General features: G+C 41.9%; 1 protein-coding gene across 5 annotated transcripts in view; it reads left to right on the top strand.

Annotated features, from left to right (window-relative positions):
• LOC105394222 (protein hu-li tai shao) overlaps positions 1 to 25,878 on the top strand; it is an 80,747-nt gene that overhangs the window by 27,342 nt on the left and 27,527 nt on the right. For all 5 annotated transcript variants that reach the window (XM_048629928.1, XM_048629931.1, XM_048629930.1 and 2 more), the window contains exons 3-7: positions 21,492 to 21,618; positions 22,353 to 22,526; positions 23,133 to 23,265; positions 24,268 to 24,438; positions 24,913 to 25,080. In XM_048629928.1, coding sequence (XP_048485885.1) covers positions 21,517 to 21,618; positions 22,353 to 22,526; positions 23,133 to 23,265; positions 24,268 to 24,438; positions 24,913 to 25,080 — 748 coding nt within the window. In that variant the 5' untranslated portion in view covers positions 21,492 to 21,516. The remainder of the gene's footprint in view (positions 1 to 21,491; positions 21,619 to 22,352; positions 22,527 to 23,132; positions 23,266 to 24,267; positions 24,439 to 24,912; positions 25,081 to 25,878) is intronic.

Genomic DNA, 25,878 nt, shown 5'->3' on the forward strand with positions numbered 1-25,878 from the left:
TCATTCAAGCTTTAGCTTTTTGGAATAGGGGACCACACGAGCAACAGCAAACTTTAGCGTTCAAATTGTTCATTAACAATTATTTTATAGTTTGGAATAAACTACATTGCTTGTACATTCATTACATGGATCAATACAAGGTCACTGTCCTAAGCCTCGTCACAAGCAAAAGCAAATGACGTCACACCTTAATCCAGGGTTTTCAACGGAATTGGGTAGGATTTGCGTTCGGAATACGTTATTGAGAGTTGGATTCGGACAGGGAGTTTGTGAATTCAGGCAGAGGATCCAATGTTTGGAGAAATAATGAAGGCCTTATGAATTCTTCATCCGTAGACCTTTGCGAACAATGCGTAATTACCTTTTCAGGAAGCATGAGTTCTTTGGATGTTATGACAGGTTATAATTTGTTATAGAAGAGTCTATTATAGTCAATTTAATAAAACTTGATGTTCTATATCTATGAAAACTCTAAAACGTAGGTCTGTAGTTTTCATTTGGACCACGTTGGGCGCCAAAATTCATGTATGCCAATTAAAACCCATAAAACAAGTTTAAATCAATTATTTACTTAGCTCATTCCATTAAGTGAATGCTTTTATACTCTCCCTGATTACATTGTCTATACAGCAATTTACTGTTGTGAGTAGATACTGGGCCCACGTTGGGCGCCAATATTAAATTATAAATAAACTAAGCCGGGCTGCTGGTAATAACAAAGGCTCTGTTTTCATATTAGATATGATATTTAAGCTGGTTTACGGCTGGTATAGTTTACTCTATAGGCATGTACTTTTTACGGTATATCCAACACTAATTTAAAATAGTTAGAGTATAAAAAACATACCTACTTGCAGATAACGAAATAATAATCTTTCCAGCATTATATATATTATTTACTAGCTGTTCCCGCGAGCTTCGCTTCGCCTTAAATAGTTTTTCCGTGGGAATTTCGGGATAAAAAGTAGCTGTTTAGTAGTTTTAGCGTGAAAGAGTAACAGACAGACAGTCATACAGACACAGTTACTTTCGCATTTATAATATTAGTTAGTACTTATAAAATGTAACACAAAAAGGAAAGTGTATTAAGAGTGGTACAGTCGCAACCATAACCCCTAGAGTAGAGGCGGGGAGAAGGACTGTCTTTATTGTCAATGTGCCCTTGACGGCAAGAGTGCCCGGGGAATTCCCCAAACACAAATAGTCAGTATACATTTTGGAATTTTATCAGTGGTGTTACCGTTGCCAAGTTTAACTACTAAAGATACATACATACATTATGTACATATGCTCACGACTGTAATCCCCGAAGGGGTATTCTATTCTATTCTCTGTGGGGGTGTGTAAGTACCTGCACCTGGCTCTCTCGAATGGAACCTTTGTGCATATCCCCAAGGTCTAAACTGCCTTCCTAAGCTTGGACCATTTCCCACCACGCTGGTCCAATGCGGGTTGGTGGGTTCACATATCTAGATTGATGTGCTAAATCTAGATATGCAGGTTTCCTCACGATGTTTTTCCTTCACCGTAAGAGCGATGGTATACATTGTACTTAAATTCAGAAAAGAACTCATTGGTACATGTCAGCGCCGGGATTCGAACCCGCATCTCTTGATTGAGAATCGGGCGCTCACCCGACTGAGCTACCACCGCTCTCCCCGAAGGGGTAGTCAGAGGTGACTCGCAAGCGAGTCAGCCGCTTTCCGCTGTTCATTTGTACTGATGATGTATGATAGGTCGCGAGCCGTATCGCCTAAACTACTAAAGATAATAAATAGCTATAGACATAATCAAAAATGTATATGGGGCAGGTGATTTTTCGAAATTCATGGTTTTGGACCCCATTTTTGTTTCTGAATTTCCAAAATATAATACACATGTGTCAATCAGTGACCTCACGAAAACTAAAACGAAGTTTCATGGAATAAAAGCGCCTGTGCTCATCCTTATAAGGTAGTTTTTGCAACAACAGCCAAAGGCACGCACAAATCGATTGGAGTACGCATCCTTGGAAGGAATTTTGCTGGTTCATTTTGGACGGTATTAGAGTACTGTTATGTTGTATGGATTTAGGCGTTATTTTGCTTTGACGTTAAACTCAATTCAATATGAATTTACTAACTATGTATCAATTTATGTGTGAAAATGTTTTTGTAGGTGATTATATGAGACGTCGTTTGAAGCAAAGCTTCCATAGATTCTTCATTGATTGTTGTAAGTAATTAATTTATCCACTACATAAACGATTATACATTTTGATTACCTACAGATCGGATACGAAAAGGAGCTGATTTGATTTAATACTCCCTTAAAATCTCATCCCATTCTCTGATAGTAAATAAACTAAAAGAATATAGTGTAGTAGTAAAACGAATCAATTGTAAACACCAAGTTGTATGGCTTAATTACTGATTTAACTTAATCACAAATTAGAATTACATAAATCCCCATTTTACGGCCGCAAATTACATACAGCCTTTCAAATGGTCTCCACAAAACTGAAACTAGGCCTTAGTGTCCTGGGAATAGGGTCGGATATTGTGTAAGGTGAAGCGCCGGGCGCCGACCGGGCGAGTCCACAATCGATACAGGTCGCACGCACCTCCTTTGTCCGGAAAAAGGAAAGGTTTTTACACGACTATGGTATGGTCGAAATAGGGGTATTTCACCCTACGGTTTTGACTTGAACCTTAGAATACCACAACGGCAATTAATTCTCAACCAGTGGCTGCGCAGGCTACGTTCTATCCCGGTATTCCCACGGGAAATCCTTTAACAACGATGCTGCAAAGCTGGCGTGGAAAAGCTAGCAGGTTTGAGACTCCTGTCTATTCTATTCTATTCTATTCTCTGTGGGGGTGTAAGTACCTGCACCTGACTCTCTCGAATGGAACCTTTGTGCATATCCCCAAGGTCTAAACTGCCTGATTTCAATATTGTTTACCGACAGCTAACGATATCGCAATCTGCTGGACATAGTTCCCTGGACTTGAACATAATAATAATAAATAAATATGTGGGGACATCTCACACACGGCCATCCCAGGCCCAGAAGCGCCACCGTGGCCTTCAACTCTAAGCCCCTTTGTCCTTGGCGAATACCAGATGGAACAAAGAGCGAGTAGTTTATCTGCGCATGGAAAGTGCGCATTGACCCATTTCCGACGGATCTGAACTAATTTTCCTCCTTAATCTATCTTCTCGGAGTTTGGGGGAGGTATGCGTCATGCGTACTATCAGGGAATCGGCCCGTAGCGCCAGATAATTAATTATGTGTATATGCTGCTATGATGTGAAAGAAAGCCAGTGCTATTATGCTCTGTAGACCAATGAATATGATTGGTGGATATCAAACCCATCTATATGACCCTAGCAATCCTCGCATAGCACATGAAATAGCACCCTAAAGTTTGTCCGCTTGAAGCCTGACTGCTGACTTCAGACATGCTCACATGACGAGTTGCGCACGGGACATGGTCGTAAAATCTGGATTTTCCCGATGAAACACATTTAATAACCTCTACATTCAGACATAAGCTATATCGCTGTAGAATAGTGTGACACGAGACACTTTTAACAATGGCGGCATAAGTTATGTAGAACAGAATGCAGTGACTGCATGCAGCTATGTGTATGGGGCACTCAGGGGCTTTGTCAGGCCACAACGAATGCATTTGAATAATGTTTCAGCCATGTATGGGCATTAATTAGATGTAATATGTGGTCACGATTTGACACAGTTGCGGAGTTTACGCTGCAGTTGTAGATAGTTGTAAAGGTTGTATAGGTAATATGTGCTGTGAAGGAATCGAATGTGAAAGGAGGGTAATCTTCTTAAAGTGTCGGTGACAAATACCAGAGCTGGTCACAGATTTGTTACCGTGGTAACAGGATGGATGGTCAGTCAGTTTAGCGTCAGTCGCTGACTGCCCAGGGTGCCTCAAGTCGAACGTATACTTATAAGAAACCGGGGACACACGAGTAATAACGCAATCAACTGATTCAGACCATCAGAACAAGCTATGACATTATAATCATCACACAAGATCGAACCAGCCGTTTCTAACGGCGGCGAGACAGCTGGAATCAGACACGGCCAACTATTCGTTGCGAGACAGCCTGTAACGGAGGTAAGTGGCAATCCGGCTACCCCATTAGTCGCTAAGTAGCTTACAGACTGACATCTTGTATAGTACTTGAGGGTACAGTGGGAAGGCAGCTTAGTAATTACAGTTAGGCTGTGAAAAGAGCTATGCTCACGGTTTTTTCTGAAGAAATGGAATAGAATATTTCTTTATAACCTTATTCTGATGTTATTCTTCAAGGTTTCCTGAAATTTCCTTTTTAGTGAATGAGATGCGTTAAGGAAGACCTTAGAGGCCGTAGCGTTTGTCACGGATTTTGTCAGATGCGTAACGTAATTTACAATACTAAACTACTGTCTAGTGTTTGTGGTAATACCGTCATCGGCGCTTGAAGATTCTCTTGTAGCATCGCTGTGATCGCCTCCGTTATAGGTAATCAATCACTTATCATAAAACTCTTGACTCCTGCAGGGTTACCACCATCCAATATTAGCAATCGCTTGTCAACTCTTGTAACTTGGGATCTGACAGAGGTTTGACAGGCGAGCGACGCTGCTTATGGATTGTTAATAGCTAATGTGTCTGTGGTGTATGGTGTATGCACTTCATGGTTTCTACTCTGCATCTCGTCACACTGTGCCATCATCGCAAGATTGCGCGTGACGTAATGGCGTGCATGTGAGCACGGCAATCAATATTTTACGCCCCTCGTAAACCTACTGCGCTTACACTGTACGTGTAAGGAAAAGTTTTTAGGTTATGTTTACGGTGATTAAGAGGATACTGCTGAATGATTGGCTGTTTTATTTATCGATCATAAATTATCTTTAGAGTATCGACAATCGCTAATATAATACATGGTACTGGACCGAAAGCCTCAGACAGGTGGCCAATGGCGAATAGTAGCAATCGGTATTGCCGACGCCGTTTCCCCATACATTTATGACAATCCGCTTTGTGTGATAGGTGTAAGCTTACCTTTAGGAGGGGTGCTCTAGCTTACAATGCAACTAGCAAGGTTCGAATTGCTTTTATTTACTCGGTAATAATAATAATAATAATAATAATAAATATTTATTTCAGACCACATAGTCCATAGTAAGTGTTAGTAACAATGAATCTTAATACTAGGTTAGGCTAAATACAAACACAAACACATTAATATATTTATTTACACACCCTATTTTGAAACACTGAGTACTGATCCTACCCTGTTCCAGTTAAGTACTTGGACCCAGTGTCTCAAGATAGGGCCATCCACCCTCTCGGCGATCACCCTCAGGAGGCTGTTGTCGCTGGCCCGCACTCTGCCCAGCAGAGACGCTGTTCGCTTCCGGATAATGGCGTAAAAGTCATCCGTGCGCTCGGCTGCGAACATGCCTGACGCGCTGCAGTAGCGGGGCAGCCCCATCATCATCCTGAAGGTGTTATTATATTGAACGCGCAGGGCGCTGAAAGCCTTCTGAGTATAGTTAGTCCAGAGGCTGCTTGTATACACTGATTGACAATAAGCTTTGAATAAGGTAACCTTCACCTGCTTAGAGCAATACGCAAACCTTCGGACCAACATATTACCCCTGATGGCCAACGCCCTGCGTTCTCTTTCCATATCCATATCATCACACAGATTTTCAGTCACATAATGACCTAGATACTTAAAACTTTTTACACGATTCAATTTAGTACCATTAAGAAATAGGTCAGGAACCGTTCTAAACCTTTTTTTACCTACAGCAAAAAACATAAATTCAGATTTTTTAACATTATATGACAATCCGTGACTATTTGCGAATGTTTCACAAACCCCCAACAATTTCCTCAATGCATTGACTGAGGGGCCCAGCAGCACCATATCATCTGCATAACTTATATTGTTAAAACAAATCCCATCTACATGGCATCCGACACCAGTGCGTTTTAGTTCCCCAATCAATGCATTTATATATAGATTGAACAATTTAGGAGAGGTCACCCCTCCCTGTCTCACCCCACATTCCATTTTATAGGAGTCAGACAGTATATCCCCCCATCTCACAAAATTTACCTGTTTGTCGTACCAATACTTGAGCACAGATAAAATATCACTCGGTATAATTCCGTCCAGCTTATTCCACAAAATGTCGTACGACACTAGGTCAAACGCCTTGGAGAGGTCTAGAAAACACGCATAGATAGGTGTATTTCTGTCTAAATAGTACCTCACCGTATGCTTTAGACATAATATCGCGGCCTCCGTGGAAAGAGCTGGGCGGAAGCCAAACTGTGCGTCATTCAACTTAATATATTTATCTAGACAAGAGTCTACTAGGTGATCAAATACCTTCGCGATAACTGTAGCTAACGAAATTGGCCGGTAGTTGCTCTTGTCTGATAGATCACCAGTTCTGTTCTTAACTATTGGCACGACTATAACCTTCACAAGTTCAGGCGGTAGGTATGAATGTACTACACACAACGAAAAGAACAAAGACAATACACGGCACATATGAACACCAGCATACTGCAAGTGCTCAATGCTCAAGCTGTCATGTCCCGGTGATCTGCCTCGATGCATGTTTTTAATTGCACTCTCAACATCCTTCGCCGAGAACCTAACTGGTACATCACCGTCATGAGCTCCAGCACTGAGCACCAGCTTAGACGGGCCGAGAGGAGACTTAACGCTAAAATGTTCTCTAAACAAGTTCGCTATAGCGCCTAGGTCGGACACCCCATCGATGCTCACAGGTCGGCCTGGCTTGATGTTCAGTCTATCAGTGTTTTTCCAGAATTTTTTAAAGTCCTTATTATGCCTCTGAGTGGCCAAAATGTCCATTTTTATTTGTTCCTGGTTTTTCTGACACCACTTCAACTTAGCTTTAAAAATCCTACGCGATACACACATCTCCTCATAAGCTTTCCCGATTCTTGATCTACCAGTACTGTTCCATACATCAAACTTCACCCGCGCCTCTCTGTGAGCATCCCTGACGTGCCTGTTCCATCCAATAATCGGCGATACTTTTTTATAAGATTTAAGTTTACTGCTACACTTCGACGCTTCACTCAGAATATTCACAATTCTTGCATACAAATCGTCAAGTAGCTGATGATGATGATTGTCAAAACATAGCAATTTGTCACAGCAATTCCTAAGTTGTTCAGGAAGATTTATCGTTCGCAAGTTTTTATTACACTCATTTGCATATAAACTAATTTGTTCCGGGTTTCTTACACCCCAAATTATTTTATTCAGACTGTTATTTACATCTTGAAAATTAATCTTAATGGTACTAATATTACATTGTATCATTAGCGGTAAATGATCAGACCAGAATACATTATATTTTATGCTAACATCCATTATTGAGTTCCAAGCCGATTTGGATACGAGACAATGGTCGAGCCACCGTGTACTGCCACAAGAATAACACGAGGAAACTCGTGGTTCGCGCAGCAGCGGCAGCGGTCCAAAAAATCTATACAAAAAGGTCCCTGGCATCAGATATTAATTCGCTTCTACTTGACAAGAAGTTACAAATATCCAATATCGGTCAGTATGAATGTCCGATAGTGTGTGTTTGTTATCAGTCATGCGTCTGCACAAGTCTGATTTCATCGTTTTGGTGATTACAGAGCGGTGACTAGGGTTTACGTAACATACCTAAATATTAGGTTTTATGAAAAAGAGCTTTCTTGGCTCGGATAAAGGCTTTGTGTCGTTTTGTATTTACCAATGAGCGTTACTCTTTAATTACAAATGTACGTAAGACATATTAAAAACCTACCTATTCTTTTGAAAAATTTATCAATTTTTTTGTATGAAGTAAATTGTTGAAAATATTGAGAGATCTCAGAATAATTACGATCTCGCGCTTCAGTGAACCTATGAATTCGAATGAAACCAATCTGTAATTAGATCCGAACTTATTGTAGAAACGTTTTATAGCAAAATTGAAGGTCTACTCAACCAGAATGAATGGAACAGCAGATAATTTTCACCATTACCGAGTTGGTCCTGTAAGAGACAAAACAAACACTCACACCTTGTACTAATGTACTCCCTTGCGGGGTAGGCAGAGGTGCATTGCTGCACAAATTTTTCGCCAGTGTTATGTTAGTCCTAATGTAATAGGGGGCGGTCCTATTGCCATTTTACGGGCACATCCAAGACCCGAGAACAAATATCTGTGTTTAAACAAATATCTGCCCCAGCCGGGAATCGAACCCGGGAATCGAACCCGGGACCTTCGGCTCAGTAGTCAGGGTCACTAACCACAACGCCATTCGGTCGTCAAGAGTCTTGTACGAGCCGTCAATGATAAAATTTCGCACTGTATATTTTAACACCTCAAAGTGTACTATTAACGTATTTTCTTATAACAACCTTTCCGGGCCTCCAGATTAGCAGTTTAACATACACGCAGCCGCCGCCGCAAAAAACTAACCTCGCGTTAAATAATCTATTATGCCAACATAACATTATGGGAGCGTGAGTTTTTTGCGATAAAGTTACGTCATTATGCCACTAGATGGCATTGCGCTTCGATGACAGGCAACGACGTTTTAATACGAACTATAGATTGGCAAGTTGCTTGGCGACCCTCCTTGCAAGGTGAAAGACGCGGAGGGGACGAGGTACCCTAGACGACAGCGGGTAGCGGGAGGGTAGCGGGGAAGGGCAACGCGTGCACTGCATGTCATTGTTACGGCAGTCTCGGCCGCGCAGCCGAGGCGGCCACATGTCTTAATAGTCTGTCATAATTTGAGCGCGACCCACATGAGACCATTGATCCTGAGACCATTAGTCTTAGGATGAGTGTTGAGGCCTTTTTAATATTATCATTATATTATTATTATTATTAGGTATCTATAATTCGTCAACAAAATAACGTTAAAAACAACAAATCGTATAATGTCTCAATATAGGGGCTTCTTGTAGAACAGTGTACCGGATCAGTCATGCTACGCGGCTAAAGGTTGGTACTGCGCAGTCAGATACGAAAAAGTAAACAACAAAGACGAAGAGTCCATATGACAATGCGTCAGTTGTCAGTTCTTGTAACTAGGAAAGCAACCAAAATTTACGTGATTTAATGAAAGTAATTAATGAGCAAAACACAGAGAAACTGCATGCAGCTATGTGTATGGGGCACTCAGGGGCTTTGTCAGGCCACAACGAATGCATTTGAATAATGTTTCAGCCATGTATGGGCATTAATTAGATGTAATATGTGGTCACGATTTGACACAGTTGCGGAGTTTACGCTGCAGTTGTAGATAGTTGTAAAGGTTGTATAGGTAATATGTGCTGTGAAGGAATCGAATGTGAAAGGAGGGTAATCTTCTTAAAGTGTCGGTGACAAATACCAGAGCTGGTCACAGATTTGTTACCGTGGTAACAGGATGGATGGTCAGTCAGTTTAGCGTCAGTCGCTGACTGCCCAGGGTGCCTCAAGTCGAACGTATACTTATAAGAAACCGGGGACACACGAGTAATAACGCAATCAACTGATTCAGACCATCAGAACAAGCTATGACATTATAATCATCACACAAGATCGAACCAGCCGTTTCTAACGGCGGCGAGACAGCTGGAATCAGACACGGCCAACTATTCGTTGCGAGACAGCCTGTAACGGAGGTAAGTGGCAATCCGGCTACCCCATTAGTCGCTAAGTAGCTTACAGACTGACATCTTGTATAGTACTTGAGGGTACAGTGGGAAGGCAGCTTAGTAATTACAGTTAGGCTGTGAAAAGAGCTATGCTCACGGTTTTTTCTGAAGAAATGGAATAGAATATTTCTTTATAACCTTATTCTGATGTTATTCTTCAAGGTTTCCTGAAATTTCCTTTTTAGTGAATGAGATGCGTTAAGGAAGACCTTAGAGGCCGTAGCGTTTGTCACGGATTTTGTCAGATGCGTAACGTAATTTACAATACTAAACTACTGTCTAGTGTTTGTGGTAATACCGTCATCGGCGCTTGAAGATTCTCTTGTAGCATCGCTGTGATCGCCTCCGTTATAGGTAATCAATCACTTATCATAAAACTCTTGACTCCTGCAGGGTTACCACCATCCAATATTAGCAATCGCTTGTCAACTCTTGTAACTTGGGATCTGACAGAGGTTTGACAGGCGAGCGACGCTGCTTATGGATTGTTAATAGCTAATGTGTCTGTGGTGTATGGTGTATGCACTTCATGGTTTCTACTCTGCATCTCGTCACACTGTGCCATCATCGCAAGATTGCGCGTGACGTAATGGCGTGCATGTGAGCACGGCAATCAATATTTTACGCCCCTCGTAAACCTACTGCGCTTACACTGTACGTGTAAGGAAAAGTTTTTAGGTTATGTTTACGGTGATTAAGAGGATACTGCTGAATGATTGGCTGTTTTATTTATCGATCATAAATTATCTTTAGAGTATCGACAATCGCTAATATAATACATGGTACTGGACCGAAAGCCTCAGACAGGTGGCCAATGGCGAATAGTAGCAATCGGTATTGCCGACGCCGTTTCCCCATACATTTATGACAATCCGCTTTGTGTGATAGGTGTAAGCTTACCTTTAGGAGGGGTGCTCTAGCTTACAATGCAACTAGCAAGGTTCGAATTGCTTTTATTTACTCGGTAATAATAATAATAATAATAATAATAAATATTTATTTCAGACCACATAGTCCATAGTAAGTGTTAGTAACAATGAATCTTAATACTAGGTTAGGCTAAATACAAACACAAACACATTAATATATTTATTTACACACCCTATTTTGAAACACTGAGTACTGATCCTACCCTGTTCCAGTTAAGTACTTGGACCCAGTGTCTCAAGATAGGGCCATCCACCCTCTCGGCGATCACCCTCAGGAGGCTGTTGTCGCTGGCCCGCACTCTGCCCAGCAGAGACGCTGTTCGCTTCCGGATAATGGCGTAAAAGTCATCCGTGCGCTCGGCTGCGAACATGCCTGACGCGCTGCAGTAGCGGGGCAGCCCCATCATCATCCTGAAGGTGTTATTATATTGAACGCGCAGGGCGCTGAAAGCCTTCTGAGTATAGTTAGTCCAGAGGCTGCTTGTATACACTGATTGACAATAAGCTTTGAATAAGGTAACCTTCACCTGCTTAGAGCAATACGCAAACCTTCGGACCAACATATTACCCCTGATGGCCAACGCCCTGCGTTCTCTTTCCATATCCATATCATCACACAGATTTTCAGTCACATAATGACCTAGATACTTAAAACTTTTTACACGATTCAATTTAGTACCATTAAGAAATAGGTCAGGAACCGTTCTAAACCTTTTTTTACCTACAGCAAAAAACATAAATTCAGATTTTTTAACATTATATGACAATCCGTGACTATTTGCGAATGTTTCACAAACCCCCAACAATTTCCTCAATGCATTGACTGAGGGGCCCAGCAGCACCATATCATCTGCATAACTTATATTGTTAAAACAAATCCCATCTACATGGCATCCGACACCAGTGCGTTTTAGTTCCCCAATCAATGCATTTATATATAGATTGAACAATTTAGGAGAGGTCACCCCTCCCTGTCTCACCCCACATTCCATTTTATAGGAGTCAGACAGTATATCCCCCCATCTCACAAAATTTACCTGTTTGTCGTACCAATACTTGAGCACAGATAAAATATCACTCGGTATAATTCCGTCCAGCTTATTCCACAAAATGTCGTACGACACTAGGTCAAACGCCTTGGAGAGGTCTAGAAAACACGCATAGATAGGTGTATTTCTGTCTAAATAGTACCTCACCGTATGCTTTAGACATAATATCGCGGCCTCCGTGGAAAGAGCTGGGCGGAAGCCAAACTGTGCGTCATTCAACTTAATATATTTATCTAGACAAGAGTCTACTAGGTGATCAAATACCTTCGCGATAACTGTAGCTAACGAAATTGGCCGGTAGTTGCTCTTGTCTGATAGATCACCAGTTCTGTTCTTAACTATTGGCACGACTATAACCTTCACAAGTTCAGGCGGTAGGTATGAATGTACTACACACAACGAAAAGAACAAAGACAATACACGGCACATATGAACACCAGCATACTGCAAGTGCTCAATGCTCAAGCTGTCATGTCCCGGTGATCTGCCTCGATGCATGTTTTTAATTGCACTCTCAACATCCTTCGCCGAGAACCTAACTGGTACATCACCGTCATGAGCTCCAGCACTGAGCACCAGCTTAGACGGGCCGAGAGGAGACTTAACGCTAAAATGTTCTCTAAACAAGTTCGCTATAGCGCCTAGGTCGGACACCCCATCGATGCTCACAGGTCGGCCTGGCTTGATGTTCAGTCTATCAGTGTTTTTCCAGAATTTTTTAAAGTCCTTATTATGCCTCTGAGTGGCCAAAATGTCCATTTTTATTTGTTCCTGGTTTTTCTGACACCACTTCAACTTAGCTTTAAAAATCCTACGCGATACACACATCTCCTCATAAGCTTTCCCGATTCTTGATCTACCAGTACTGTTCCATACATCAAACTTCACCCGCGCCTCTCTGTGAGCATCCCTGACGTGCCTGTTCCATCCAATAATCGGCGATACTTTTTTATAAGATTTAAGTTTACTGCTACACTTCGACGCTTCACTCAGAATATTCACAATTCTTGCATACAAATCGTCAAGTAGCTGATGATGATGATTGTCAAAACATAGCAATTTGTCACAGCAATTCCTAAGTTGTTCAGGAAGATTTATCGTTCGCAAGTTTTTATTACACTCATTTGCATATAAACTAATTTGTTCCGGGTTTCTTACACCCCAAATTATTTTATTCAGACTGTTATTTACATCTTGAAAATTAATCTTAATGGTACTAATATTACATTGTATCATTAGCGGTAAATGATCAGACCAGAATACATTATATTTTATGCTAACATCCATTATTGAGTTCCAAGCCGATTTGGATACGAGACAATGGTCGAGCCACCGTGTACTGCCACAAGAATAACACGAGGAAACTCGTGGTTCGCGCAGCAGCGGCAGCGGTCCAAAAAATCTATACAAAAAGGTCCCTGGCATCAGATATTAATTCGCTTCTACTTGACAAGAAGTTACAAATATCCAATATCGGTCAGTATGAATGTCCGATAGTGTGTGTTTGTTATCAGTCATGCGTCTGCACAAGTCTGATTTCATCGTTTTGGTGATTACAGAGCGGTGACTAGGGTTTACGTAACATACCTAAATATTAGGTTTTATGAAAAAGAGCTTTCTTGGCTCGGATAAAGGCTTTGTGTCGTTTTGTATTTACCAATGAGCGTTACTCTTTAATTACAAATGTACGTAAGACATATTAAAAACCTACCTATTCTTTTGAAAAATTTATCAATTTTTTTGTATGAAGTAAATTGTTGAAAATATTGAGAGATCTCAGAATAATTACGATCTCGCGCTTCAGTGAACCTATGAATTCGAATGAAACCAATCTGTAATTAGATCCGAACTTATTGTAGAAACGTTTTATAGCAAAATTGAAGGTCTACTCAACCAGAATGAATGGAACAGCAGATAATTTTCACCATTACCGAGTTGGTCCTGTAAGAGACAAAACAAACACTCACACCTTGTACTAATGTACTCCCTTGCGGGGTAGGCAGAGGTGCATTGCTGCACAAATTTTTCGCCAGTGTTATGTTAGTCCTAATGTAATAGGGGGCGGTCCTATTGCCATTTTACGGGCACATCCAAGACCCGAGAACAAATATCTGTGTTTAAACAAATATCTGCCCCAGCCGGGAATCGAACCCGGGAATCGAACCCGGGACCTTCGGCTCAGTAGTCAGGGTCACTAACCACAACGCCATTCGGTCGTCAAGAGTCTTGTACGAGCCGTCAATGATAAAATTTCGCACTGTATATTTTAACACCTCAAAGTGTACTATTAACGTATTTTCTTATAACAACCTTTCCGGGCCTCCAGATTAGCAGTTTAACATACACGCAGCCGCCGCCGCAAAAAACTAACCTCGCGTTAAATAATCTATTATGCCAACATAACATTATGGGAGCGTGAGTTTTTTGCGATAAAGTTACGTCATTATGCCACTAGATGGCATTGCGCTTCGATGACAGGCAACGATACTGTAATACTCGAAGGACCGTGAAAAGGCTTGGTAGCCTTATGATCGGGTCGCTGGTAGTAGAAGCAACGTTTATTGATATAATTACAAAGGTGAATTTTGACAAGAAAGAAATCTTAATACCGAGATACAGATTCCGGGATAGTGACATCTATTTGAATCTAAGGAAGCTATTTTTTTAATTTTTAAATCTGATATTTTTTATGAAATTTTATTGATACCTATACTTAGATTAATGTAATTATTTATGATTTTATTGCATGTGTTTTAATGATTTTTTGTAATTAATTATGGACCTTCATGTTTGAAATAAATTATTATTATTATTTGACAACTGAACAAACTAGATGAAGAAGATTAACAAATTCAAAATAAACGCTCACTTGTTCGTATTGTTTATCAAAGATCTCTCTCTCTCTCTCAGCCTTCTGTAGTCCACTGTTGGACATAGGCCTCTCCTAACGATCGCCACCCCAAACGGTCACCCGCCATCTGCATCCAGCGGCTTCCCGCTACCTTCCGCAGATCATCAGACCAACGGGTTGGGGGGCGACCGACACGCCGTTTGCCGACACGGGGTCTCCACTCCAGAACCAAAGATGCAATGCCACAATTGCGATGACAGAGTGTAACTGCGGGTTCCTCGTGAAATTAAGTTTCGATTCGATCGAGGTTTCGATCATGACTCATCATTTGTAATGATTGCAATGATCAGGTATATGATTTGTTACGGAGTGTAATTAGTAAAATTATTGATTTGGCATAACGTTGCCGTTGGGTATTGATCAATTCATTTATTTAGCTACTAGCTTTTGTCTGTGACCTGCGGATTAACCTACTTAAATCCTAACTAATTTTATAAATGCGAAAGTAACTGTGTCTGTCTGTCTGTCTGTCCTTCTGTCTGCCTGTTACTCTTTCACGCCAACGAAACAGACACGCCAATGAACGGATTTGAATGAAATTTGGTATATGGTCTACACCCTGAGAAAGAACATAGGCTAGCCTTTTTGTTCCGGAATTTCCACGGGAAAACTTTTTAAGGCGAAGCGCAGCTCGCGGGACCAGCTATCGATTTATAAAATTACTTTACTTACTTTTATCCCGGATTTCCTCCCAAAATTAGCTTTGAGACAGCGAATCTCACTAGAAAAATATTTCATTAATAAGAACAATCGCGTTTTTTATGTACAAAATATTACGTTTCCGCCCTCTCTGTCATATTAATTAATAAATATAGCCCTGAATATCATTTTTATCCGTGTCCCAACCCGTTATAAACACAAGCCCGTATTAAAGCGCGCTTAATGGTGACTCTAGTCTCGGACGTAAATCAAAGATCACAGGCAATTGTCTTGGATATTTGAGCGGGGGCGATGCCCTTCGCGGTAGGGTGACCATGAGTCCACATAGTTCTCGGGACATCTAGGAAAAATGCATTTTTTGGGGTAAGTGTTTTAAGTTCGCTTGTAGTTTGTAAGTAAATTTTGGACTCCCTGGAGTTGCACTGGAGGGTGTTAAGTGCTTCAGAACAATAGGGGAAATTTCGCTGTGTAAATATAGGATAAATAAATGCTTAATTTTATGTTGTGTTAAGTAAATAAATAACTTATCCATCTATTTTGTCTAAAAGTTACCGGTGCATTTGTACAGGAAATTCTAAACAATTAGTAGGTAGTAGTAATTAGTTTAGTTCGCTGCTTAATTTGTTATCTCGTTGACAGTTGGATCATTAGCGTGTTACTCACAGCACAGCATAGATAGACTATACTGGCAAACCTATCATATAGCTGGTTATTATATCTGTTAGGTGATGGCTAACGGCCATCGAGTGTTTATTATTTAATTAGTAATATTCAAAAGAATATGGCGCCCGTTACGTGCTTAACCTGAGAAAGAGGATGATTTATAAATTAACCGATCGTCCAATATAAAATATTTGTGTTCTGTTAAAAGCTCTAAACACTGACGGGACTAGGCTGTTTTCAACAGCATGCGGATTTTATCACGCACGCGGGATGGCCGCCATTTTCCCGCTGTAATCTCTCACGCTGTTCAAAACAGACTAGCAGTCGTTAGTGTTTATTTGTCGTTGTCTCCACTCCGAAGCAATCAGTCTACAGACGGAACTGTGTCACACCCGTGCCATATTCGATTACCTCGTGCCCTCCAGGTGTGTGGGGAAGTGGGGCGGCGTAGGGCTTCTGTGTGCGGTCGCGGGGGTTGCGGGGTCTGCGGGGGTCGCGAGGGGCGGTGGCCCGGGGATTAGTGGTGTGTGCCGAGCTGGTGGGCTACGTCTAGCTTGACAAGAAACGAATGAATAAGAACATACAATCGGTACGTTTACTGCAGCTAGATAGACTGTAGTTGTTACCACAGCAGAGCTCCGAAACTTAGATTTTCGTCAGCTGGAGTCATCCATAGGGTGTGGGCCGAGTTCTGAAGTTTTTTTAAAGCAGATTGGTTTTTAATAACGAATAACTAGCTTCATAATTTTACATTACTACACTGTACAATAAAAAAAACGATATTGGTTTTGCTTTCTGCACTGTTCGATCGAAAGGTGTTATTTAAAAAAAATAAGTTACTTAATTAGATCTTTATTTATTTTATTTAAGTATACTTATTACTTGTAGCTCACAGTGAAGTAATGGCAAATTATCTTGATTACTTTACAACCAAATACCACGTCATCCAATACATATATATTCACCTATATTTTAATTTAAAAGTCCCGCTGCACCTGCAGCGCATGGCCACACCACAATCCGAGCCATCAGCCGTCCGTTCATAGTCATTGTACAAAATTACCACGAGACGAACAATTTACCCATTTACATAATTCCCCTTAACGTCTTCTTTGTTATAAATAGAAACTTTTAGTTTGACCTTTTCTACAGTGTGTGGTTTTTCGGACCCGACAAACTTTAAAGGGTGGATTCTACGAGTAATTTCATCGGGAAAAAACCCCCATATGTGGGGTCAAATCTCAATATTCTAGAAATGGCGGATAGACGGTATAGGACGCAGATATTGTGTGAGTTCTATTTATATAGTCTTTATTAACCCCCAATGGAAAAATAGGGGTGCTATAAGTTTCTGTGTATCTGTCTGTGGTAGCGTAGTGGTTAGTGACCCTTACTGCTATATCGAAGGTCCCGGGTTCGATAACCCCAGATATTTGTAAAAAGACAGATATTTGGTGTCGGGTGTTAGTACTCATATGTATCTATCTGTGTAACATATCAGCTAACAGATATCTATATAAGAGGCTCTGCCTAGCTTGGGATTGGATGGCTGTGTGTGAGATGTCACCACATCCTTTTTGACTTGTTGGAAAGTTAACGTTGTACGCTTCAACCCAGTTTGAATCTCGAGGGAGACATAAAGTGGAGGAGCTTTCGTCGGTTGAGCTTTTATTGAGCTTTCACATCTTTTACTACAGTGTCTGGGACTTTGCATAAACCAGTATAGGTATGACACGGCCATGCAAATTGTGTTTTAAAACAGGATTTTATGGAAATATGCCTATTAAACTGTATATTAGTGTACATAATACCTATCTTGTATTATTTAAACTAAAGGTAGAACTCGTACATACATAAGTGTCAAAATGACATGCCGGTGTCAAATTTTCCTCCTGTCCCTTTCAAGTACCTATCTGTGGGCTTTGATTTTTTTGCTATTGTGATTGGTTAATCTGCTGTCACAATAGACAGCTGTCAGATTTATATAGCAAGAAAATTAGACTATTACATTTTATCCTCTGTTTATTGAACCCAATAAAGTAAAAATAACCTGAAAATGTAGTTCCCACCCAAGCGACCGACTATTTCTAGCGCTCGATTCAAATACACACAGAATTAATTAAGCTCGATCATCCAATATCTTTCCTCGCCTCGTGGCAGTTGTCAAAACAATCTTTAAACGTAAATGTAACTCCGTGCACGGCACAAATTCACGCGGCAAAGGAATGTCATGGCGGCCATGTTTGTTTTTTTTTTTTAATTCGAAATGCTTTATGGAACACCGAAAGACGGAATAGTGACCGCGCGCCCAAGGAATGCACTTCCGCCCGCTCCAGTTCCAATTTTAAATTTCACCAACTTTTTAATTCTTATTCGTAAGTGTCTGTGTCTGCCCATTATGTCGGTTTTGTTTTCTTTTTTCTCGTTTGTTTAACTGTTTTTTTTATGGTCTTGGCCTGTACTTAGGCGTGTTTATATTCGGTGCGTCTGGCCCCATTTCGCTTGCTCAATCATAATCGATTTTACGCTCGATAATCGAACAGAGTTTATAGAATTGGGTCATCATAGAATTATTGATTTATGGTTCTTATAGTGTCGGTGGCAAACACTACAGCTGGACTAGGGTTTGGGGTTTGTCACCGCGGTGAATTGATAAAGCAGTCTGATTCTTCGCTTCCTGACTATCAACCTCAACGGTGGACGAAATACTGTGCCCCAAAACATAATTTACAAGTTTGATAGCGAACAATACCATATGCGGTCACCTAGAAACCACAGACAGTGACATATGTGGTCTAAATGCCACACCAATCCCACTCGTACAACTATAAATATACGGATTACACTTGAATGATAATGGCAGCCAAACTCGATCGATACTGGGTCGTTGAACTGGCCGCGGCGAAATGTCACGTCACTGAAGTCAAGGTGAAAGAATGTGACCTAGGTATTCTGTTACTGCCTACTTCTGGTGCTATGCTGAATGGGTATTGGGGTCGCGTTGACGTGGGACGCTGAACCGACGACCTTAAAGGCCGTCTCCACAGGTGAGGAAACCACAAATAACATCGCCGTGTTGAGACACCTTCTATGAGACTATAATATATACAAATGCGTGGCACGACGATAGTATCGTCACTATTTCCTCGCCTGTGATGTCTGGATGAGGAAGGCCGAAGACAGTCTTGACTACGGGCTGATCATGATTGATCTTATCTTGTATGTTGTACAATGGGCTGCACAGAAACCTGACCCCTCTTTGAGTGACATTGCTAATAAGAGGGGGTCAGGTTTACGCTGTACATAGAGAAGATAAGGTGTCTTAATCAACCACTATTATTGTTACTCAAATCAATATTCGGTTACGCAGCCATGCCTTGGCGCTAGCTACAGGTAAAGTCGAGTAAACGTAATTCTGAACCATAACGAAGTACACCAGTTACACAACACACGGATAATCTGACACAATGGCTTACGCTGCGCACATTGAATCAAGCCATTAGCATACGCAGGTAACATGACTTCCCTTCCCTGCACCCCGCGTCTCTGCAGCCACTGGGCTTTGCGACAGAGGTTCTTTGGACTTGGCAGAGAGGTTCTTTTGAGTAGAGAGTAGTTTGTAAAAATTGACGTTCGTCAGAATTTTTTATATTTATACGATGAATAAAAACATTTGACTTTGACTTTGGCCTAGCTGATTCCTGTGACGTTATGGAGACGTTTTGTGTTTTACTGTTTTATAGAAATTCTATAGATTTTATCTATAAGACTTATTGTATGAGTTGTATCCAATGAAATGTTATTAATTGACACAGATTTCGCACTCTACTGTCACAGGAATTATCTTAGCTGAAACGAGGTATAAGATGATATAACCATCCGTTATATTATATCATCGACTGTGGAGTGGATACCATTAACTGCAGATGTAGTAGATTTTTCCTCCGCCTGTATAGAAAACCTTAAGCAGGCAGTCGAGAGTAACTGGATTATTGTAGTCTGTTGAGTTGAGATGCATGTGTCCAGCAGTGGTCGTTTTTTACCTGATGACGATAAAGCTGCTGTTCTATCTTACAAACAGCTTAATTGATATAACTTAGCAGCACTGTCTACACCTGCATTCGTCACGTGCCAGAACTATTCGACGTCGTCATTGAATCAGTGATTACACACTGTAAAAGATTTACGATCGTTATGTATGCAGGCTGCGTGCGCGTGCGACTGCCGATATTGCATCTTAATTTCACGTGTTAAGGTCCGTTTCCGTCTGGTTTCCGACTGAGATGATGAGTTATCTGTCGGACGAAACGAAGCGTCGTTTTATTAATGTTACGTAATCCCATGTTTCACGTGCGTTTTAATTGGTGGTGTCCCTGTGGTGTAATCATCTTCCAGAGTAATCCTGAGAGCTCTCGAGTATATGTAATTTGCTTGATCTTCCTCATCTAGCCAGGATGGTCATTTGTACGGAGTATCATAGAGAATAACAGGTTAACTGGTAGAGAATGCTCTTAGCATTAAGTCCACCTCATTGTACATCTACTTTTGTAAATTGTGCAATAAAAGAATAAATAAATAAAAAATAACCGAACCAACGTTAAAAACCCGCGAAAAGTAATTTTTCGCACCGCTAAGCCGATTTTGTTAAAATTTTCCTAAGCACACTCGGGGTAACATTACCTATGACAAAAAAATAAACAAATCGAAAATCGGTTCAGCCGTTTAGGACCTACGCTACCACAGACGGATACAGAGACACACTAAACTTATAACATCATTAATAACATATTTATCAGTCTTGGATACAAATAGGCATGCCATCGTATATAATTTTTATGATTAGCTTCGATAGATAAAGAAGTGTACCACCAGAGCTGATGAGTCATGAGTACTTGATGGTGTTACTATGAAAAACTTATGTTATGTCTTTGTTTAATTATCGACAACATTCTTATCCATATCGCATCGTTGAAAGAAAGCGGTCGCAGATACCACGATAACAATCGTTGGGCCGACCACTTCAGTAATCACTTCAAATACATATCTTTGACCTGACGTCAGTTTTATTCTGCAGAATGTTATTTTAACTCATAGAAGAATTGTTTAGCTATAGAGAGTTTGGGTCTCTTTTGTTTACATGTATAGGTTATTGTGTTATTAATCATTCATAGGCCTTCCCATGTTTACTCCACACGTCTCATTTGTAAACCTCCTGAGGCAAAAATCTGCACAATTTGTCCCGGCCAAAGTATAAATAAATTAAACTTAACCATTGATAATAATTTATTTATCTATGTACATGTATCGATATGTCTATACGCATATTACTGACTGCCGTGTTTGGAGTCGGATGGCCGTGTATGAGATGTCGCCACATATTACAATACAGTAAGGCTTTATTGAAAAAAACACACAACCTAATTATTACATTACAAAGTAAGAATAAGCTCAATGGGAGGCCTTTTCGCTGAGCGATCTCTTCCAGGCAAATTATTATTATTACCAGCAAGTCTAACAAAAATCTCTCTTTCCTTCCAGCCGACCCGTCAGCTGACAATCCAAGATGGCGGACACAGACACGGAGGTGATACCGAACGGCACCGGCGGGCTCTCGGCCGAGGAGGAGGATGAGAGGATGAAGCAGCGGCCGGCTGATATCGATGCTGTAAGTGCTTCGCGTGTTGGTGACAAAGTCAAGCACTGGAGTTTTGCTACCATGGTTAAAGCATTGGTCCGGTGAGATTAGTTGTTGGTCTGACAAGGGTGCGCTAGACGTATATATTATAAACTTCAGTTTATACGGATGGTTATTTCGTGCACTTCCCAAGGAGGGTCGTAATCTTCTTCTGTTCTGGGCCTTCCCTGCTATTCCAATAACTACCGGCTACCGCTGTAGTTTAAGCATCGGTAGTTTGTGGATTACATTCTTCGTTTGCTTGTTCGTGGTCTTCACAGATATAACAGGCCAATTCAGTTTGCAGATATAAGAGCTATTTTGGATCCGTACTTCTTAGACGGATGTTATAATTTATCGTCAACATCAGCCTATCGGTTCTTAGCAGATACTCATATTAAGACCTAACCAATGGACGATATGAATGATCCAACAATCTGCCGAATCCTTTAACCACGCCACCACTAAACGCCATCTCTTCCCCACGGCCTCCCAGATAATTATACTCTGGAACTATACCATCAGACTGTGTAATCCTCTAACCACAATAACACTAAGGATGGGTTGCACCATTTAACTTTAACTATTACAAACGTCAAATCCCTTGACGAGAGAGATCAATCTTCAAGAGATTTGACGTTTGTAATAGTTAAAGTTAAATGGTGCAACCCACCCTAAATAAATCAATTTCCATAACTATATGCCATCTCTCTCCCCCCTTCCAGGACGTCCGCGAGATGGAGCGGCGCAAGCGCGTGGAGGCGCTCATGTCGTCGCGCCTGTTCCGCGAGGAGCTGGAGCGCGTGCTGGACCAGCAGATGAGCGAGGGCGCCGACGCGCCGCTGCTGCAGCGCATCAAGGAGATGGTGGGCGGGCGCCTGCACACCGGCAGTCTGCGGGTGAGTGGGAGTTGCGGGGTCTGTGGGAAGCTGAAGGGATAAGCTGGCGTCTTGGACCACTAAAGCTGGAGCATTGGACCGGCGGATAAGGTAGCTTTAAGGTGCGTGTTGCTTCAGGATTGGGGAAGTGTGATGAAGGGTATAAAGGGTTGTGGGACAGCAGAAGGGATAAGCTGAAGCGAGTCTTGGACCAGCAGATGAGGTAGCTTCAACGTGAGTGTTGCTGCAGGGTTGGGGGATGCCCTTCATATTTACCTCCACAAGACACCCAGGATCAATAAAGATATGAACCATGCTTCGGCTTTGATAGAGTAATCTCTGTCAATAACGAAGTCCTTTTAGAAAAATCACTTTCACAGCTTGATACATAAATGTTTCCTAGCGGATCTAGAGACCCATTGGGTTCTTCGTAAGATCAATCCAACGACCAATCACAGGTCGAAACGCTATACCAACTATTATGTCATACATAAATCATAGTAACTCTGACTCCTGATCTTCCAGGGTCCGAGTTCTGTTGGATTTCCACCCTATGGTTCCTCAACAGAGTCGTATGTTATGTCACAGACAATATGCCCTTCTAACCCTGACCTCCTCCTCCCCCAGGGCCCGAGCTGCGTGCTGCCCATCAACGACATCCGCGGCATGGAGGGCGTCGGCTACGAGAAGGGCGAGAAGATCCTGCGCTGCAAGCTCGCCGCCGTCTACCGCCTGGTCGACCTGTTCGGGTGGACTCAGTGTGAGTTGGACTTTTGCTGTACTGGGTACACTTGAAACACTGTTTAAAAAGTGTTTAAAACGAAATTTGACAGATTTCGGAGGCGTTTGACAGCGCTAAACATCTGTTAAATACAATATATGCTACCACAAAAAACTTTAAACACTGCTTAACAAGTGATTAAATCAAAATTTGGCAGATTTTGTGGTCGTTTGACAGCGCTAGTCATCTGTTGGATACTGTCTATGTTTTTGTGGTAAGGCCCTAGAGGTTTGCGTTGAGAGGCAAAGGAGTCCTTTGTAGATCTGTTTGGGTGCGCAGTTTGAGTTGGACTGGGTTTGTGTTGAGGGGTATAGCAGTCAAACTCCTTGGTACTACTCTGGGACCCTGGAGGTCCCCCAGGGCCCGAGCTGCGTGCTGCCCATCAACGACATCCGCGGCATGGAGGGCGTCGGCTACGAGAAGGGCGAGAAGATCCTGCGCTGCAAGCTCGCCGCCGTCTACCGCCTGGTCGACCTGTTCGGCTGGACTCAGTGTGAGTTGGTTTGAGTTGAAGGGGATAGGAGTCAAACTCCTTTGTTGATATCTTCAGGAGGACTTTGGTGTTTGTTTTGAGAGGATTAGGGACTAATCTAACTACTAAAATAGGAATGTTGACACTATATTCTCTCTGGTCTTCTATTCTTTACTTTTAACTTCTTGGGTGACAAATGCAAGAGCTAATCTAGGGTTTGTCATCGTGGTGAAAGGATTGGCCACTCAGATTAACGCCAGTCGCTGACTGTCCAGTGGCCACGGCACGGGTATTATCGACGTCGATAAACTCGTTTAATGCGCGTTCCACCAATCAGCGCTGTGCTGTATTTATGCGATGAATCGCGATAAAGTGACGTTTGTCTGCGTCGATAACAAACCCATGTAGAGGCAGCAGGTTGCATCAGACTTATATAAGGAAAAGCTCTTTTCGTGCATCCCCAATTTTACTTTTAAACATACTAAACGATCCCCAAATTCTTTTTTCAGCCGGCGTAGGCAGCCAGATCACCGCGCGCCTCAACACGGCCGTGGAGCAGGTGCTGACCACGCCGCGGGGGCTGCTGCCGCACGAGGTGACCGCGTCCTCGCTGGTGAAGGTGGACATGCAGGGGCTGGTCGTGGACCAGGGCACCACCAACTTCCCCGTCAATGTGCAGGGTGAGTGGACCGCGACGGCGAGTGTTTAAAATAGATGCTGCAGGTTTTGTGGTAGAAAATGGTTTTGGCATTAAATGTACCTGATTGTACATCATTACTTTTGTATGCTGTGCATTAAAAGAATAAATAGTCCGTTTGGCTTGACGTCGGTCGTCAAATGTGGAATTAAATTTATATAATAAGCAGTTATCGGAGCATAGCCACCAATTTATTTATTTATCTTATGGCTTTCTTCACTGGTTACATAAACCAAAACAAAAAAAGAATTTATACAGGTCACTAAAAAATACAATTATTTAAATATGCACTGCTGCTGGGGTTGATGAAAATGATGAATGAACATAGCTTCTATTTTACTGTTACAACAAATCATTTTTAGAGTTAATATACCTACTTACAGTATTTATTCCTAGTCTAAGTTCCCTCCGCCGACTCTTCGTTTTACATCAAACTCACACCTCCCCTCTATTCCAGGCTTCTCCATCCACGCGTCCGTCCACGCGGCGCGTCCGGACATCCGCTGCGTGCTGCACCTGCGCTGCGCGTCCGCGCTGGCCGTGTCCAGCTGCCGCGGCGGGCTGCTGCCGCTCACTGCCGAGGCCTGTCTGATAGGGGAGCCGGCTTACTTGGCTGCTCCACCGGGTAAGTTAATTCTACAACCAAACATACAAAATACAGGTATAAAACGAGGAATTAGACTTTAATCTGGCTCGAGGGACCAAGAAATGTTAAGGACAAAAGTAAACACACACAGATATTAGATCTAGACTCTAATCCGGCCCGAAGGACCAAAAAATGGTGAAGAAAAAGGCTATTATATTATATGGCTTTAACACAAATGAAACTACATTAATGACAAAATAGTAACTTTCATCAGTGCACACATAATTATATATACAAACAAGCTGGCCGTGTCCAGCTGCCGTGGCGGGCTGCTGCCGCTCACTGCCGAGGCGTGTCTGATAGGGGAGCCGGCTTACTTGGCTGCTCCGCCTGGTAAGTTAATTCTACAACCAAACATACAAAATACAGGTTTAAAACGAGGAATTAGACACTTATCCGGCCCGAAGGACTAAGAAATGTTAATGACAAAAGTAAACACACACAGAGACAATATGTCTAGACTGTAATCCGGCCCGGAGGACCACGAAATGATGAGGAAAAAAGGGAAATGGAGGAACGACATAAATCTACCGACAGTATAATATGTAAATACCTCTAGCTTCAACACAAATGGCAAAATAGTAACTTTCATCAGTGCACACATAATTATACACACCTGCGCTGCGCGTCCGCGCTGGCCGTGTCCAGCTACCGCGGCGGGCTGCTGCCGCTCACTGCCGAGGCGTGTCTGATAGGGGAGCCGGCTTACTTGGCTGCTCCACCAGGTAAGTGAAGCCTACATACAAAATACAGGTTTAAAACGAAGAATTAAGACTC

The sequence above is a fragment of the Plutella xylostella genome, chromosome 24, assembly GCF_932276165.1.
Source record: "Plutella xylostella chromosome 24, ilPluXylo3.1, whole genome shotgun sequence".
Taxonomy (NCBI): domain Eukaryota; kingdom Metazoa; phylum Arthropoda; class Insecta; order Lepidoptera; family Plutellidae; genus Plutella; species Plutella xylostella.